Source organism: Epinephelus lanceolatus, chromosome 20 (assembly GCF_041903045.1).
Source record: "Epinephelus lanceolatus isolate andai-2023 chromosome 20, ASM4190304v1, whole genome shotgun sequence".
In the NCBI taxonomy this organism is placed as follows: domain Eukaryota; kingdom Metazoa; phylum Chordata; class Actinopteri; order Perciformes; family Serranidae; genus Epinephelus; species Epinephelus lanceolatus.
The window spans coordinates 30,477,342-30,490,965 of NC_135753.1; the positions used below are offsets into that span (position 1 = coordinate 30,477,342).

At 42.5% G+C, this 13,624-nt stretch overlaps 2 protein-coding genes across 2 annotated transcripts in view; one reads left to right on the forward strand and one right to left on the reverse strand.

Annotated features, from left to right (window-relative positions):
• Window positions 1-13,624, forward strand: part of LOC144458910 (leukocyte elastase inhibitor A-like) — a 256,223-nt gene that overhangs the window by 236,634 nt on the left and 5,965 nt on the right.
• On the reverse strand, window positions 2,419-10,832 carry LOC144458978 (leukocyte elastase inhibitor A-like). The gene is made up of 9 exons (XM_078163008.1): window positions 10,648-10,832; window positions 7,849-7,986; window positions 6,874-7,014; window positions 5,354-5,471; window positions 4,722-4,864; window positions 3,474-3,551; window positions 3,130-3,219; window positions 2,868-3,048; window positions 2,419-2,639 (listed from the first exon to the last, which is right to left on the reverse strand). Exons 1-9 carry the CDS (start codon window positions 10,828-10,830, stop codon window positions 2,419-2,421), a joined length of 1,293 nt encoding a protein of 430 aa, XP_078019134.1. The 5' UTR covers window positions 10,831-10,832.

Consider the following 13,624-nt stretch of genomic DNA (forward strand, 5'->3'; position numbering starts at 1 on the left):
TAAAATCTATGGTAGAAAGAGACAAATTAGTGATTTTTAACAGCAAAATGAGAGTAAGAAAAAGTAACTGGCAACTAAGGCTACAACTATAGGACCTTACTTGGCATTGTAACATGCCAGAAGTGATGTTTTTATTGTTTATTATATTATACTTTAATATATTATCATTATATTTCCTCCAGACTCGACTACTGTAACGCACTTCTCAGCGGGATTCCCAGCAAGAGCATACAGAAATTACAACACATTCAAAACAGCGCCGCTAGAATCCTGCTGAGAGTACGTAAATATGAGCACATCACACCCATTCTTCACTCACTACACTGGCTACCCATCTCCGCTCGGATCGACTACAAAGTCTCCCTCCTCACATTCCAGTGCATCCATGGCAATGCCCCCCAGTACCTCAAAGAACTCCTCACCCCCCAGACCTCAGCACGCTCACTCCGCTCCACCAACAGCCACAGACTTCTCCCCCCAAGTGATATATCTCCCCAACGATGACAGCAGTAGCACCGAATCCCATTCTGTGCATTCAGCCTCTCTTCTCGCCCGCTCAGCATCAAACACATGGAGTTCCTCATCTGTATGCTCCGGCTCAAACAGGTATGGCTCTGGGTCTGTGTCCGCTACAAGAAACTCTTCAAAATCGCGTTCAAAGTCGTCCATTGCAGCTACTATAGTCCAGAGATATTGCTAGGCTAAATAAACAGCTGAGCTCTGTTTACCGGCTACGCTGTCAGTCAGTGTGCGGGCTGGAGAGTGGTGGAGCAGAGAGGGGAGGGGGGTCCCCACTCGGAATGGTAAACGAGTATGTGTGTAAAGTTACGAAGTGTGTGTGTTGCGCTAGAAGAGTCAGAGTTTGGGACGGAGTCTTTTACCCCCTGGAGTGTTACCGGAGTTTCTGGAGTGCTCAAATAAACCCCATGGTTTAAGGACTAAGAGCCGCACACTGGGAGATCGAGCCTTCTGCTCCTCTGCTCCTCGACTGTGGAACACCCTCCCAGAACACCTGAGGGTTCCACAGTCAATTGATTGTTTTAAAAAGGGCCTTAAAACGTACCTTTTTAAAAAATCTTTTAATCTGTCATTTTTGCTCGTGTTACTTTGATAACTGCTTTTAACTCTTGTTTTAACTTATTTTTTCTTTTCTTGCTGTTGTAGCACTTTGAGATTTTTCGTTAAATATAAAGTGCGTTACAAATAAAATTTATTATTATTATTATATTTAGATTTCATGCATGTTGTGCTTTTCATATTTTTTTGCAGTGGTTATCTTCTATTTAGTTGTTTTACATATTGTTTTAAATTATTTTACTCCAGTGTTCAGTTTTATTTGCATGCTTTTATTGTGAAATTGCATCTGCTACTTTTTAATGTGTTTTTACTCCAGGCCAGCAGAAGTGACCTGATTAGTGTAAATACCTGCATCTGTGAGCTTTTACCTTTTTGTATAAACCCTTTGTTTTAATCAGTGAAGCGCAAGGATGCAGGAGGAGCAGCAAATGGTGCGCTAGGGAGGAGAAGACAAAACAGCTGCTATACAGAGGTGCCAGGGAAGCCATGTTGGGAGAAGCAAAAGAACTGTGTAAAGCAGCGAGGCTAACAAGGGGGCAAGGAGGAGCCGCCAACCTGGGGCAGGACAGAGCGGTGCTCCAGCATCGTAAAATGACGTGAGCGTGAGTACCATAACTGCCCATTATTGAAAGTTCTGTGGAAAAGAAACAAAGTCGGCCCAGGCTTGTTGGATTTGTTATTACAGCTCATCTCTCTCTCTCTCTCTCTCTCCTGTTTTTTTTTTTGTTTTTTTTTTTTTTTTATGAGGGCCTCAGGGTATGGTGGCAGAGAGACAAGTTGGTGCGGTCCTGCCACAAGGACAGTGTTCCCCAGCATCGATGAATCTGCTCCCCCAAATTAAGACATTTGAAATTACATATCATTTTAGGCCATTTTAAAGGACTGTTTTAAACTTGCTCTTTTTAGGACATTTTAATTTCTTGTAAGTTTCAATTGTTTTTAGCCTGGGTTTTATTGTAATTTATCAGTACATTTTTGTACACATTGGTTATCCAGTTTGCTCTCCACTTGATCCAAAGAATCCTTTTTATTCAAAATACACTGATCCCTTCACCCCCCTTACAGATGCATATTGAGTACAAAGAGGCACAAAACAACCACAAAGAGATAAAAATGACTAAAGATGCACAGAGTGACCATAAAGGGAGAGAAAATAACCAAAAAGAGATGTAAAACATCTGCAAAGAGACACAAACAAATGCAAAATGACCAAAAAGAGACACAAAACAACCAAAAAGAGACAGAGTGACCAAAAAAATGTCTCTTTAAATGTGTCTCTTGATTTTATGAAGGAGGGATGGTTTGGTTTGACATCCACGTCTGCAGCACACACAGCAGTGCTTACTCCGGAGAGCAGTATCGGCCAGCAAAGAGAATGCTGTTGGTCGGGTTATGTCGGATGAAGAAGAGGAAGGGGTGGTCTGCGACGAACATGGATGGAAGAGAGCGAGCTGTTATAATGGCACCAGTGGAAGCAGCAGCCTCAGTTCCCTCCTCATTGACATCCACGAAACTCTTGTGAACGACTTTTGACAGTACCAGGTTGTTGGCTGTGGAAAGGCCTGTTAGCAGAGCAGAGAGAGTCCATTGCTTTATCATGCACACTAAATGAGAGATGCAGGCTACCTTGTGTTTTGCATTACTGGCTCTTGTTTTTCGTTGTGCTTGTTTAATTTTCAAGTGCATTTAACAACATTTTTGTTTGGGTGTGGGTTTTCTATGATGTTTGGATTTCTTTTTTTGGTCACGTATGTTGTGCTCCTAAAATAGGAATGCAGTTTGTGTCTCACCCGAAAAGTCACTCTTTCTGACATCAAATGCGTCCACCATGCCCATGCTGAACAGGATATTGTTCATGTCGTAGGTCTCCTCCAGCTTGAATCGAGGTAGACCCACTTTAACATCAGTTTTACGCATCAGGTCTGAACGAGTCCACTCCACAAATTTCTCATAGGTCAGCTGCGCCTCCAGCTAGTGTGAATACAGTATAGATTATTAGTCTGTCTGTTTATAATGGTGCATTTGTTCACTGTATGTGCATATGTGTCCTACCTTCTCCAAGCCTGTTGTGTCGTCCTCTATGTCATTGGGCAGGAAGATGAGCATGCTGAGCTCTTCTCCTTTATAGTGCATCTCTAGGATCTGTCCAAACACATTGAGGTTTTCATTTCAATTTAAAATAATCTGATTTATTCATCCTGAGAAACACGTTGGTATTTGGAGAAAAAAAAACCCCGTCTCTATTAGTTACGTATGGAAATTATGGTAAAAACCATAAGTCTGATGGTTTCAGTCATTATCAAAATGAAACCAACTGTTCTTTGTATCATGGTCAATCTGTCCACTGTATTTAATAGAATGGGCAAAACCATACTGATGTAAAACATGGACTTTACCTTGAAACTGGGATCAGGAACCACGATGAAAAGGAATTCACTTCTCTGGCTCATCATCTTCACCGGCTTAGTGTCACTCTAAAGACAGAGGCAAACAGAACAAGCATTCTTTTTTAAAGTGAGTTATCATCACATCATGCATCAAAATAATGATCTGTATATCATAGTTCTGACCTGAGTTTATGAGCATATCTTTGGTTTTCTATCACTAGACAGACTCAAAACATTTCATTTCTATAGTGAATGCCTGATGTCTTTGCATTTTTCAGTCTGGTAAAACTTTTCACAAGACATGCTAATACCATGTTTTCCATCAAAATCAGTGTTGTTGTTTTTAAATCCCAGAAAACCAGCTAAAAATAGGCAATAGACTATGTTATGTTTAGGAAAGAAACACGGTGAGGATGTGCGTTAAGATGATTCAAACTTCATATAGTTACAAACCCCAGTCTTCCGGGCAAAGTTGTTTTATCTGACACATCCACCTCCCCAAACTGCCTCCCTCTTTATTCTTTGCTTCCTACAGCGGATTGGTCACATGATTGCAGCCTTCCCCAGCACGTGGGTTATACACAGATTACTGGATCATGATTACGAGGGATATGTGCGATATTCAGTGCATTCCTTTTCATAGGAAAATGTATGCATGGTGCTTGAGAACAGCCTGAGCTGATAAATACCCATCACTTCTGCGGAGTCATTTGTCATTGGAGAGAAAGCCAATTGTAATCTTTCCCATTAAATACAAAAGCCAGATGTTAGTGGGTGTTAGTGGGTTTTGGAAAGGGGCTTAAGTCGTTTTCTCAGATGAAAACTCCCGAAATGCTCTGGCATCAAGAGTGTAATTGCAGCGGGGATGGGGTGTCATATCAACACAGCTCCAGGATGTAATTCAAGGATATCCCTGAAATTCTATGACCAACAAGAATGCTGGCATTGTTCCCAAACTATTTCTTATTTGGGGAAGAACTTGGATAAAATCTTTTCTAGTCTGCTGCAGTTTGCACACCAGTGGTTTCACTGAGCTACGGCAGATCAAACCACAAACTTTTTAAAACTTAAAGACAGATCATTTTCAAGCTTAAAAATCCCGTCCAGAAAAATAAACACAGCTTTGTAATGGTCTATGATTAGAGTGCCCTGCACATGCCAGCTACAGCATTACAGAGCTCAGGTTAACTGTGCGCAGAGTGCTGCTTTTGTTCCTCAGGTGTTTCTCCACCTTGAGCTGTTTTTGTGCAGGGTTACCTTGTTAATTCTAAACTGAGCATCAACAGTCTCATCCTTGTTGAACTTTTGGTTCCAGAAGCCTTTGAAGTAGATGGCATTGACCAGTACCAGCTTGGTCCTGTCGTCCAACACGCCCTCTACCAGCAAGTCCTTGATTTTACCTTGTGAAGAGTAATGAGCAAATCACTGAAGGTACTATGCAGGATTGTCAGTAATTTTTTATAAACATGCTAGGCAGCCAACCCTACCACCAACCACAGATTCACTTCTGTTTGGCCTTTCGCCTCGCTATATTTGTGTTTTTTTTGGCACTGTGTCTCTTGGATGCCTGCTGCTTATAGTGTCACCTGGTGGCTACCTTTTTATAAAGCCATGACCTCACCCAAACGCTGTGCAGCTACACACCCAAAAACATCCTGAACACAGAAAATAAAAAGGAAATACAGGCAGAGGGCAGAGAGGGATTATTTCATTGTGAGTCTATAAATTGATTTTTATGGAAAATCTTGCAAAGTACATCTTTAAGAAGGAGACACAGGCAGCTCTAGTAATGTTTTCATCCAAAGTTCGGTCAAATTTGAGGTGTAAAAGGCTTGGGTGGGGGCCAACAATTTCAGTCTATGTGATAAATGTGTCAATATGAGATCTACCTTTTGTCTGCTCCTCAACCCACTCATTGATGTGGACCCTGGCTGCCTCATACTCTTTTATAAAGTCCACAGGCTCCAGCTCGGCTTGGTAGTGTTTTTGGGTCTCTGCTAAGAACTCCTGGAATCATAAAAAGCACAGTGAAATACTCACATTAATCCATTAACAAACACGAGAGATGTCAAGAAATAGACGACTATTTTATTGGCATGAATTTCAGTTGAATGTTGACAGTTTTTAGTTCTTTGAACACAGGATGGATATGTTAATCCCAGAGAACAGGGCTGGTCAATCAATCATTAGTCGCATTCAGTTCCTTCAACTTTTGCATTTTAATTTTACGGTTTAATGGTTTCTGGTTGTTGAATGATCACATAATCATAGAGTTAGCTGGTTGAGCAACACAGGTGCCACTTTTTTACTGCAACTGTATGGCAGGAGTTTACACAAGTAAAAGGTATACTGTGCAAACTTTAAGGCTGAATTGAAACTCTAAAGTCTGAAAAATCCAACAGTTTCACCACCATAACCAGAAATGAAATCATATGAACAGTTTAAAAAAAACTCAGTCAAGTAATATGTTATGTAGATACAGATGGTTTACCTAGCATTTATCAAATCTATACGCTTTATATTGTATACAAGTAAGTATCTCTCTTCTTATAGCCTACTTTGATGGTCAGCTGCCGAGCTGTTGGTAAGCGTCTGTTACCCGGGCAGTGGTAGATTTGGGCAGAGCCTGTCGCTGAATGAAGTCACTCTGACTTCAGCTCAGTGTGCAGGAAAAGAAATGAAGTGAGAAAAGTAAAAAGCTAAAGTCAACCAACATGCTCTATGAGGTACAATTATTTTTTTGCGCTATTGAACTCTTTGGCAGAAATGGTTTATAATTGTTTGTGTTAATGAGCCAACAGGCTAACTAGCCTCTCGAATCCGTCCTATCAGTTTTCCAGTCACCCTTTTTGTTATGACGAACAGACTATCACTGCCTGCTGCTATGGAGAGTTATTGCCTCTCACGCAGGCTCACAACGTTCGTGCTAGTTGGCCGCTGACTGTAGTCTTTGCAGTGTATTCAGTGAAACTCTGGCCGAGGCACAGGCAACATGATGCGATGCAAGAGTCAGCCTTATTGCCACAAGATCTTTGATGTTGGTTTTGTACGTCAATTCAATTCAATGGAACTTTATTTATCCCAAAGTAAATTCTTGTGCCGGAAAATGCTTCAAATTATAGGAACACTAAGTACAATAACAACAATTTAACATTCACAACCTGTACCAACCAGAATAGCCAGTGGGTTCCTAGGGACAGGGTCACTTACTGGACCCAGTTTTAAAAACAATAGAGTATTAAATATCTGGCAAAATATTCAAATGTGTATATATATATATATATATATATATATATATATAAGAAGTGTTACTACAGTACTAAGATACTAGAAACTCTTGTCTGGGCCTTAAAACTAAAACAGCTTTGCTTCATCGGTGTCTGAGCACAACAGGCTCACATACACATACCTCTTTAAACTCATAGGTCTTCTCCCCATACAGCCTGTTAACAGTGCTGAGAGCATAGGCGTCATCTGGCTTGTTGATGGCAGCCAGCAGCTTGGCAAACCTGCTGTGGACATTTTCTTCATCATCCTGGGGTTTCAGGTGCTGCAAACAGCCAGAGAAGAACTGAGTGTTACAAAGACACACTGAGCCAGAGAAAAGACAACATTAATATGGGTCATTGGGATTGTGTGACTGTTAAATGATGAGAATAGACACCATAATCATTGGTAATGCTGGTGCTCCGTGCTACAGCGTTGCATACACTGCACTCAGAGGCAACCATTATGGAGAGAGAAAATTAAACTTTTTGCACTTTTATTACATGGTCAGTCTTTTCTTTTTGAATAATGCTACCATAGTGGCCATTGTGTATGTGCTAAATGCTGCCCAGTGATAGTGACATAAAATGGATGATTTTGGAGACATTGTTCTCATCATTTACTGTAGATAGAATGACTTTCTGCAAAACCTCCCATGACTTTTAATTTTTCTTTATGAGACTTTCGGCACCTTTTGAAAAGAAAGTGGAAGAAGGCAAAACCAGACCAAACTTTAACAAGCTTTAACAGCTATAACATTCATATAAAATAACCTGTGGGGAGTTTTTTTTAGAATTCATTCATTTACCCACCATTTTGTTGTTTTACTTTATCATGGACCAAAGAAAAGTTAGGGTGGAGTGCTTTTGTTACGGTGCCAAAACACTGAATTTCCCATCTGCTGCATAAATCTGATTGTTTTGTTGTTTTAAGCTTCACATTACACTTAATATTCCTAAATCAAAGCTGCAGGTATCAGAATTAGCAAGCAGTGGGCAGTGGAGCAGTGGGAAATGAAGTATAAAATACTCTGGAACCAAAATCTCAGACTTCCTCACCAGGTGACATCACCAAGTTTAATCATTAATCATTCCCTTTATTTTGGGTTTCCTATCACCTTGAGCAGATAGTCTGGCAGTTTGCTGCACTGCTTTAACTGCATCCGCATCTGCATCTGCGACTGCATCGCAGACCGCCCATCTGTTGGCTGTGCCTCCTCCGATGCCGGTTGCTGTTCCTCAGTGAAGCAGAGGACCTGGGGATGTAAATGATAGTTTCTCTTATTAAGATAACTTTGTGTGTGTGTGCGCGTGTGTGTGTGTGCAACTGCACTCTCTGGTGACTAACTTGTGTAATAAACCTCTCCACGCCCTCTTGTTGAATCGCAGACACACACACCAAGGCATACATGTGCAGACACGTTGTCTTCACCACAACTAACGCCTAACTCACTCACTCCCAGGGCTAATGCCCTCTTGTTAACTGTAAATGGTCAACCGTTAACATTTACCACAATGTATTACCACTATTAACAATAAACTGTGAGGCTGTCCCTTGCTTTGGCTCTGTTTGTATTCATGGCCTCATTCATCAGCTTCACATCTGACTGAATAATTGCTCCATCGGCATCCAATGTGTGCAACCATTGGGTACAAAGCCAAAGAAGGCACAATTCATTCAAACCAGGCTATCTGGTTTAAAGTTTATCCGATAAAATCAAATAATTATGAAATAAATCAAATGATGAAGCAACCATCTCTGCAACTCCCATTCCTATTTCCCTTTATTATCTCCCAGGTGCAAGGGTGTGTAATACAGAATGATCATGGCTTGTTTGCTTAATCTCAAATTTCTTTTGTAATTTGCAAAGTACGCTGCTTTAACAGCACAGTTTTGTTCTGGGGTCACTCAAATCTGGACAGTGGCTACAAGTGGTCAAACTTTTTGAGTGCTGGAAGAAGTTTTCACATCCTTTAGTAAAAGTGCAATACAATTCTGTAAAAGGTAAATGAACGGAAGTATTAAAAACAAAATGAGAGTAAGAAAAATTAACTGGCAACTAGAGGGTAACTTTGGGGGTGGCTTGGGAACTGGAGGGTCATCAGTTCAAGTCCCTGTATGAACCAAGTATCACAGTGGGATTGGTAGCTGGAGAGGTGCCAGTTCACCTCCAGGGCACCGCTGGCACGCCACTGAGCAAGGCAATGAACCCCCAGCTGCTCGGGTATCACTCCAAGGCAGCCCCCTCGCTCCAAAATCTTTCTATCTAATGCATGTATAGGTTCTGTTTGTGCATGTGTGTGTATTTTGGGTCTGTGTGAATAAGACAACAGAGTGAAAAGAAATGTAATATCCCCTCTGGAATTAATTAAGTATATCTTCATCTTCTTCTTCTCCTTAAAGCTACAACAAAATGCAGTGACAAGTATGATATTGGCCTCTCAAATGGAGTAGATGAAGTGGAATAAAGGTTTGAAGTCGGAGAAATGGAAGTACTCATGTAAAGTACAAGCACCTTAAAATTTTACTTCAGTACAGTAAATGTGCTAAGTTACATTCCACCAACAAAATTCACTCAAGAAAGGATCATATCGCTCACATTTTGGCTTTCATGCTTTCTTTGCTGATCATTTTTGTGATCTACAAATCAGGAATTGAACCATTCCTCCTCCGATTTTCCGAAGCAGAATGGAATAGATCCCTGTCATTTCTGCTGACGCAGGAAGATAGAATGAGTAATCAAAGCATGTGCAGGCACTTTCACCTGCCACACCCAACCAACGCTGCCAGATAGTTACATGTAGGTAAGAGCTTTCCCAGTGGAAATTTGGATCAGAGCCCTCCTGTCATCTCTAACACCAGTGTGTATGTTCATTCATCTTCTAACCGCTTCATCCTCTTGAGGGTCGCGGGGGGGCTGGAGCCTATCCCAGCTGACATCGGGCAAGAGGCAGGGTACACCCTGGACAGGTCGCCAGACTATCGCAGGGCTGACACATAGAGACAAACAACCATTCACACTCACATTCACACCTACGGACAATTTAGAGTTATCAATTAACCTAGTCCCCAATCTGCATGTCTTTGGACTGTGGGAGGAAGCTGGAGTGCCCGGAGAGAACCCACGCTTACATGGGGAGAACATGCAAACTCCGTACAGAAGGGCTCCCACACCCGGGATTGAACCGGCAACCCTCTTGCTGTGAGGCGACAGTGCTAGCCGCCCAACACCAGTGTGTGTCAGTGCTTTTAAAATTACTTGGAAGATGCCTTTTCAGTCAACTGATCATCAACTGGCGGTGAGTTGGATCAGATAGTGGGGGAGGCTGACAGACCTGGTAAGCCCAAACATGAAATGAGGGTGAATTAGGAATGTCTGGCTGAGGACCCTGGCTGTCAGGTCTTCAACTCCTTCCTCTAGAGGCATTTTCTGTATTTTGGGGAGGCTATAGAGAAGGACTTTTGCTTGGCCTCATGAAAGTTCTGGGAAACCATTAGACACCTCAGGAGGGAAAGCAGGGTTGCTCTCAGGCTGTGTTCAGCAGGGGAGGACAACTGCTGACACGGACTGGGGTTATTATCAAATGGTAGAAAGCATGTAGAGGAACCTGAACCAGACCACCACATCTTCTGTGGAGGGGGCAGAGTCTGAAGACTCAGGGGAATATCCCTGGCAGGGCGCCAGATGTGGGTGAGCTTCTCCCTGAGACGCTAAAGCCTCTGGACATTGTGAGGCTGTTTTGGCTGACATGCCTCCAACACCTTGATGAACCAGATCAACCATTTTTCAAAGACATTTGATGTCATGCTTGTATAAACACACCCAAATGGGTGTGATACCATGAGAACTGTAACTCTGTTCACTTCCACAGTGTGTGTGTGTGTGTGTGTGTGTGTGTGTGTGTGTGTACTGTACCTTGGACATCTGTGTGGCCGTGTTGACCCTGGCCCCCATCATCACCATAGCCAGGGCTGAAGAGATGCTGAACGGGGAGAAGAAGATATTCCCGGTCTTGTCTTCATTGCTCAGCTTTTTGAATAAAGCCAGAAGGAAGGTGGTGTTGGCCTTGGTTATCTTGGATGGGGCTCTTGTCTCCATTTTGTCTGAAACAGAGCAAAGCATTATTCATCACACTATAAACTGTTGCATATATTTTACCTGAAAAGTTAAATAAGACAAGATATGTTTCTCTGACTGAGTGAAACACAATTAGCTTTTAAAAAGTTTAAATAGGTAAGCATCAATCTCTTAATAACATATAATATGAATTTAAGCAGCTTTTGCAAACCTTTAACTGTTTCGTACTTATGTTTTATACAACTTGGGAGTGTCCCTTCCAACAATGCTATCACCTCCCAGACATGTCAAGACAAATCCCCTTACCTTCAGGTTCCTCTACATGCTCTTTCTACCATTTGATAATAACCCCAGTCCGTGTCAGCAGTTGTCCTCCCCTGCTGAACACAGCCTGAGAGCAGCCCTGCTTTCCCTCCTGAGGTGTCTAATGATTTCCCAGAACTTTCATGAGGCCAAGCAAAAGTCCTTCTCTATAGCCTCCCTGAATTCCTCCTACATCTGGGTTTTTGCTTTGGCAACCACCTCAGCTGCAGCCCTTGTGCTTGGCCTTATGGGCAAACAATACCCGTCTGCTGTTTCAGGCGATCCCTGGGTCAACCAGACCTAAAAGGCTTCCTTCACTGCCAGTGTCTACCAGCAGGTTCTTAGGTTGCCGCCACAAGAAGCACTGATAGTCTTCCAACCACAACTTTTGGCAGCAGCCTCCACAGTGGAGGCTTTAAACATGGCCCACTTGGACTCCATGTCCCCCAGCATCCCCTGTGATGTACAGAAAATGCCTCTAGAGGAAGGAGTTGAAGACCTCACAGCCAGGGTCCTCAGCCAGACATTCCTAATTCACCCTCATTTCATGTTTGGGCTTACCAGGTCTGTCAGCCTCCCCCACTATCTGATCCAACTCACCACCAGGTGATGATCAGTTGACTGAAAAGGCATCTTCCAAGTAATTTTAAAAGCACTGACACACACTGGTGTTGGGCGGCTAGCACTGTCGCCTCACAGCAAGAGGGTTGCCGGTTCAATCCCGGGTGTGGGAGCCCTTCTGTACGGAGTTTGCATGTTCTCCCCATGTCAGCGTGGGTTCTCTCCGGGCACTCCAGCTTCCTCCCACAGTCCAAAGACATGCAGATTGGGGACTAGGTTAATTGATAACTCTAAATTGTCTGTAGGTGTGAATGTGAGTGTGAATGGTTGTTTGTCTCTATGTGTCAGCCCTGCGATAGTCTGGCGACCTGTCCAGGGTGTACCCTGCCTCTTGCCCGATGTCAGCTGGGATAGGCTCCAGCCCCCCCGCGACCCTCAAGAGGATGAAGCGGTTAGAAGATGAATGAACATACACACTGGTGTTAGAGATGACAGGAGGGCTCTGATCCAAATTTCCACTGGGAAAGCTCTTACCTACATGTAACTATCTGGCAGCGTTGGTTGGGTGTGGCAGGTGAAAGTGCCTGCACATGCTTTGATTACTCATTCTATCTTCCTGCGTCAGCAGAAATGACAGGGATCTATTCCATTCTGCTTCGGAAAATCGGAGGAGGAATGGTTCAATTCCTGATTTGTAGATCACAAAAATGATCAGCAAAGAAAGCATGAAAGCCAAAATGTGAGCGATATGATCCTTTCTTGAGTGAATTTTGTTGGTGGAATGTAACTTAGCACATTTACTGTACTGAAGTAAAATTTTAAGATGCTTGTATTTTACATGAGTACTTCCATTTTCTCCGACTTCAAACCTTTATTCCACTTCATCTACTCCATTTGAGAGGCCAATATCATACTTGTCACTGCATTTTGTTGTAGCTTTAAGGAGAAGAAGAAGATGAAGATATACTTAATTAATTCCAGAGGGGATATTACATTTCTTTTCACTCTGTTGTCTTATTCACACAGACCCAAAATACACACACATGCACAAACAGAACCTGTACATGCATTAGATAGAAAGATTTTGGAGCGAGGGGGCTGCCTTGGAGTGATACCCGAGCAGCTGGGGGTTCATTGCCTTGCTCAGTGGCGTGCCAGCGGTGCCCTGGAGGTGAACTGGCACCTCTCCAGCTACCAATCCCACTGCGATACTTGGTTCATACAGGGACTTGAACTGATGACCCTCCAGTTCCCAAGCCACCCCCAAAGTTACCCTCTAGTTGCCAGTTAATTTTTCTTACTCTCATTTTGTTTTTAATACTTCCGTTCATTTACCTTTTACAGAATTGTATTGCACTTTTACTAAAGGATGTGAAAACTTCTTCCAGCACTCAAAAAGTTTGACCACTTGCAGCCACTGTCCAGATTTGAGTGACCCCAGAACAAAACTGTGCTGTTAAAGCAGCGTACTTTGCAAATTACAAAAGAAATTTGAGATTAAGCAAACAAGCCATGATCATTCTGTATTACACACCCTTGCACCTGGGAGATAATAAAGGGAAATAGGAATGGGAGTTGCAGAGACGGTTGCTTCATCATTTGATTTATTTCATAATTATTTGATTTTATCGGATAAACTTTAAACCAGATAGCCTGGTTTGAATGAATTGTGCCTTCTTTGGCTTTGTACCCAATGGTTGCACACATTGGATGTCGATGGAGCAATTATTCAGTCAGATGTGAAGCTGATGAATGAGGCCATGAATACAAACAGAGCCAAAGCAAGGGACAGCCTCACAGTTTATTGTTAATAGTGGTAATACATTGTGGTAAATGTTAACGGTTGACCATTTACAGTTAACAAGAGGGCATTAGCCCTGGGAGTGAGTGAGTTAGGCGTTAGTTGTGGTGAAGACAACGTGTCTGCACATGTATGCCTTGGTGTGTGTGT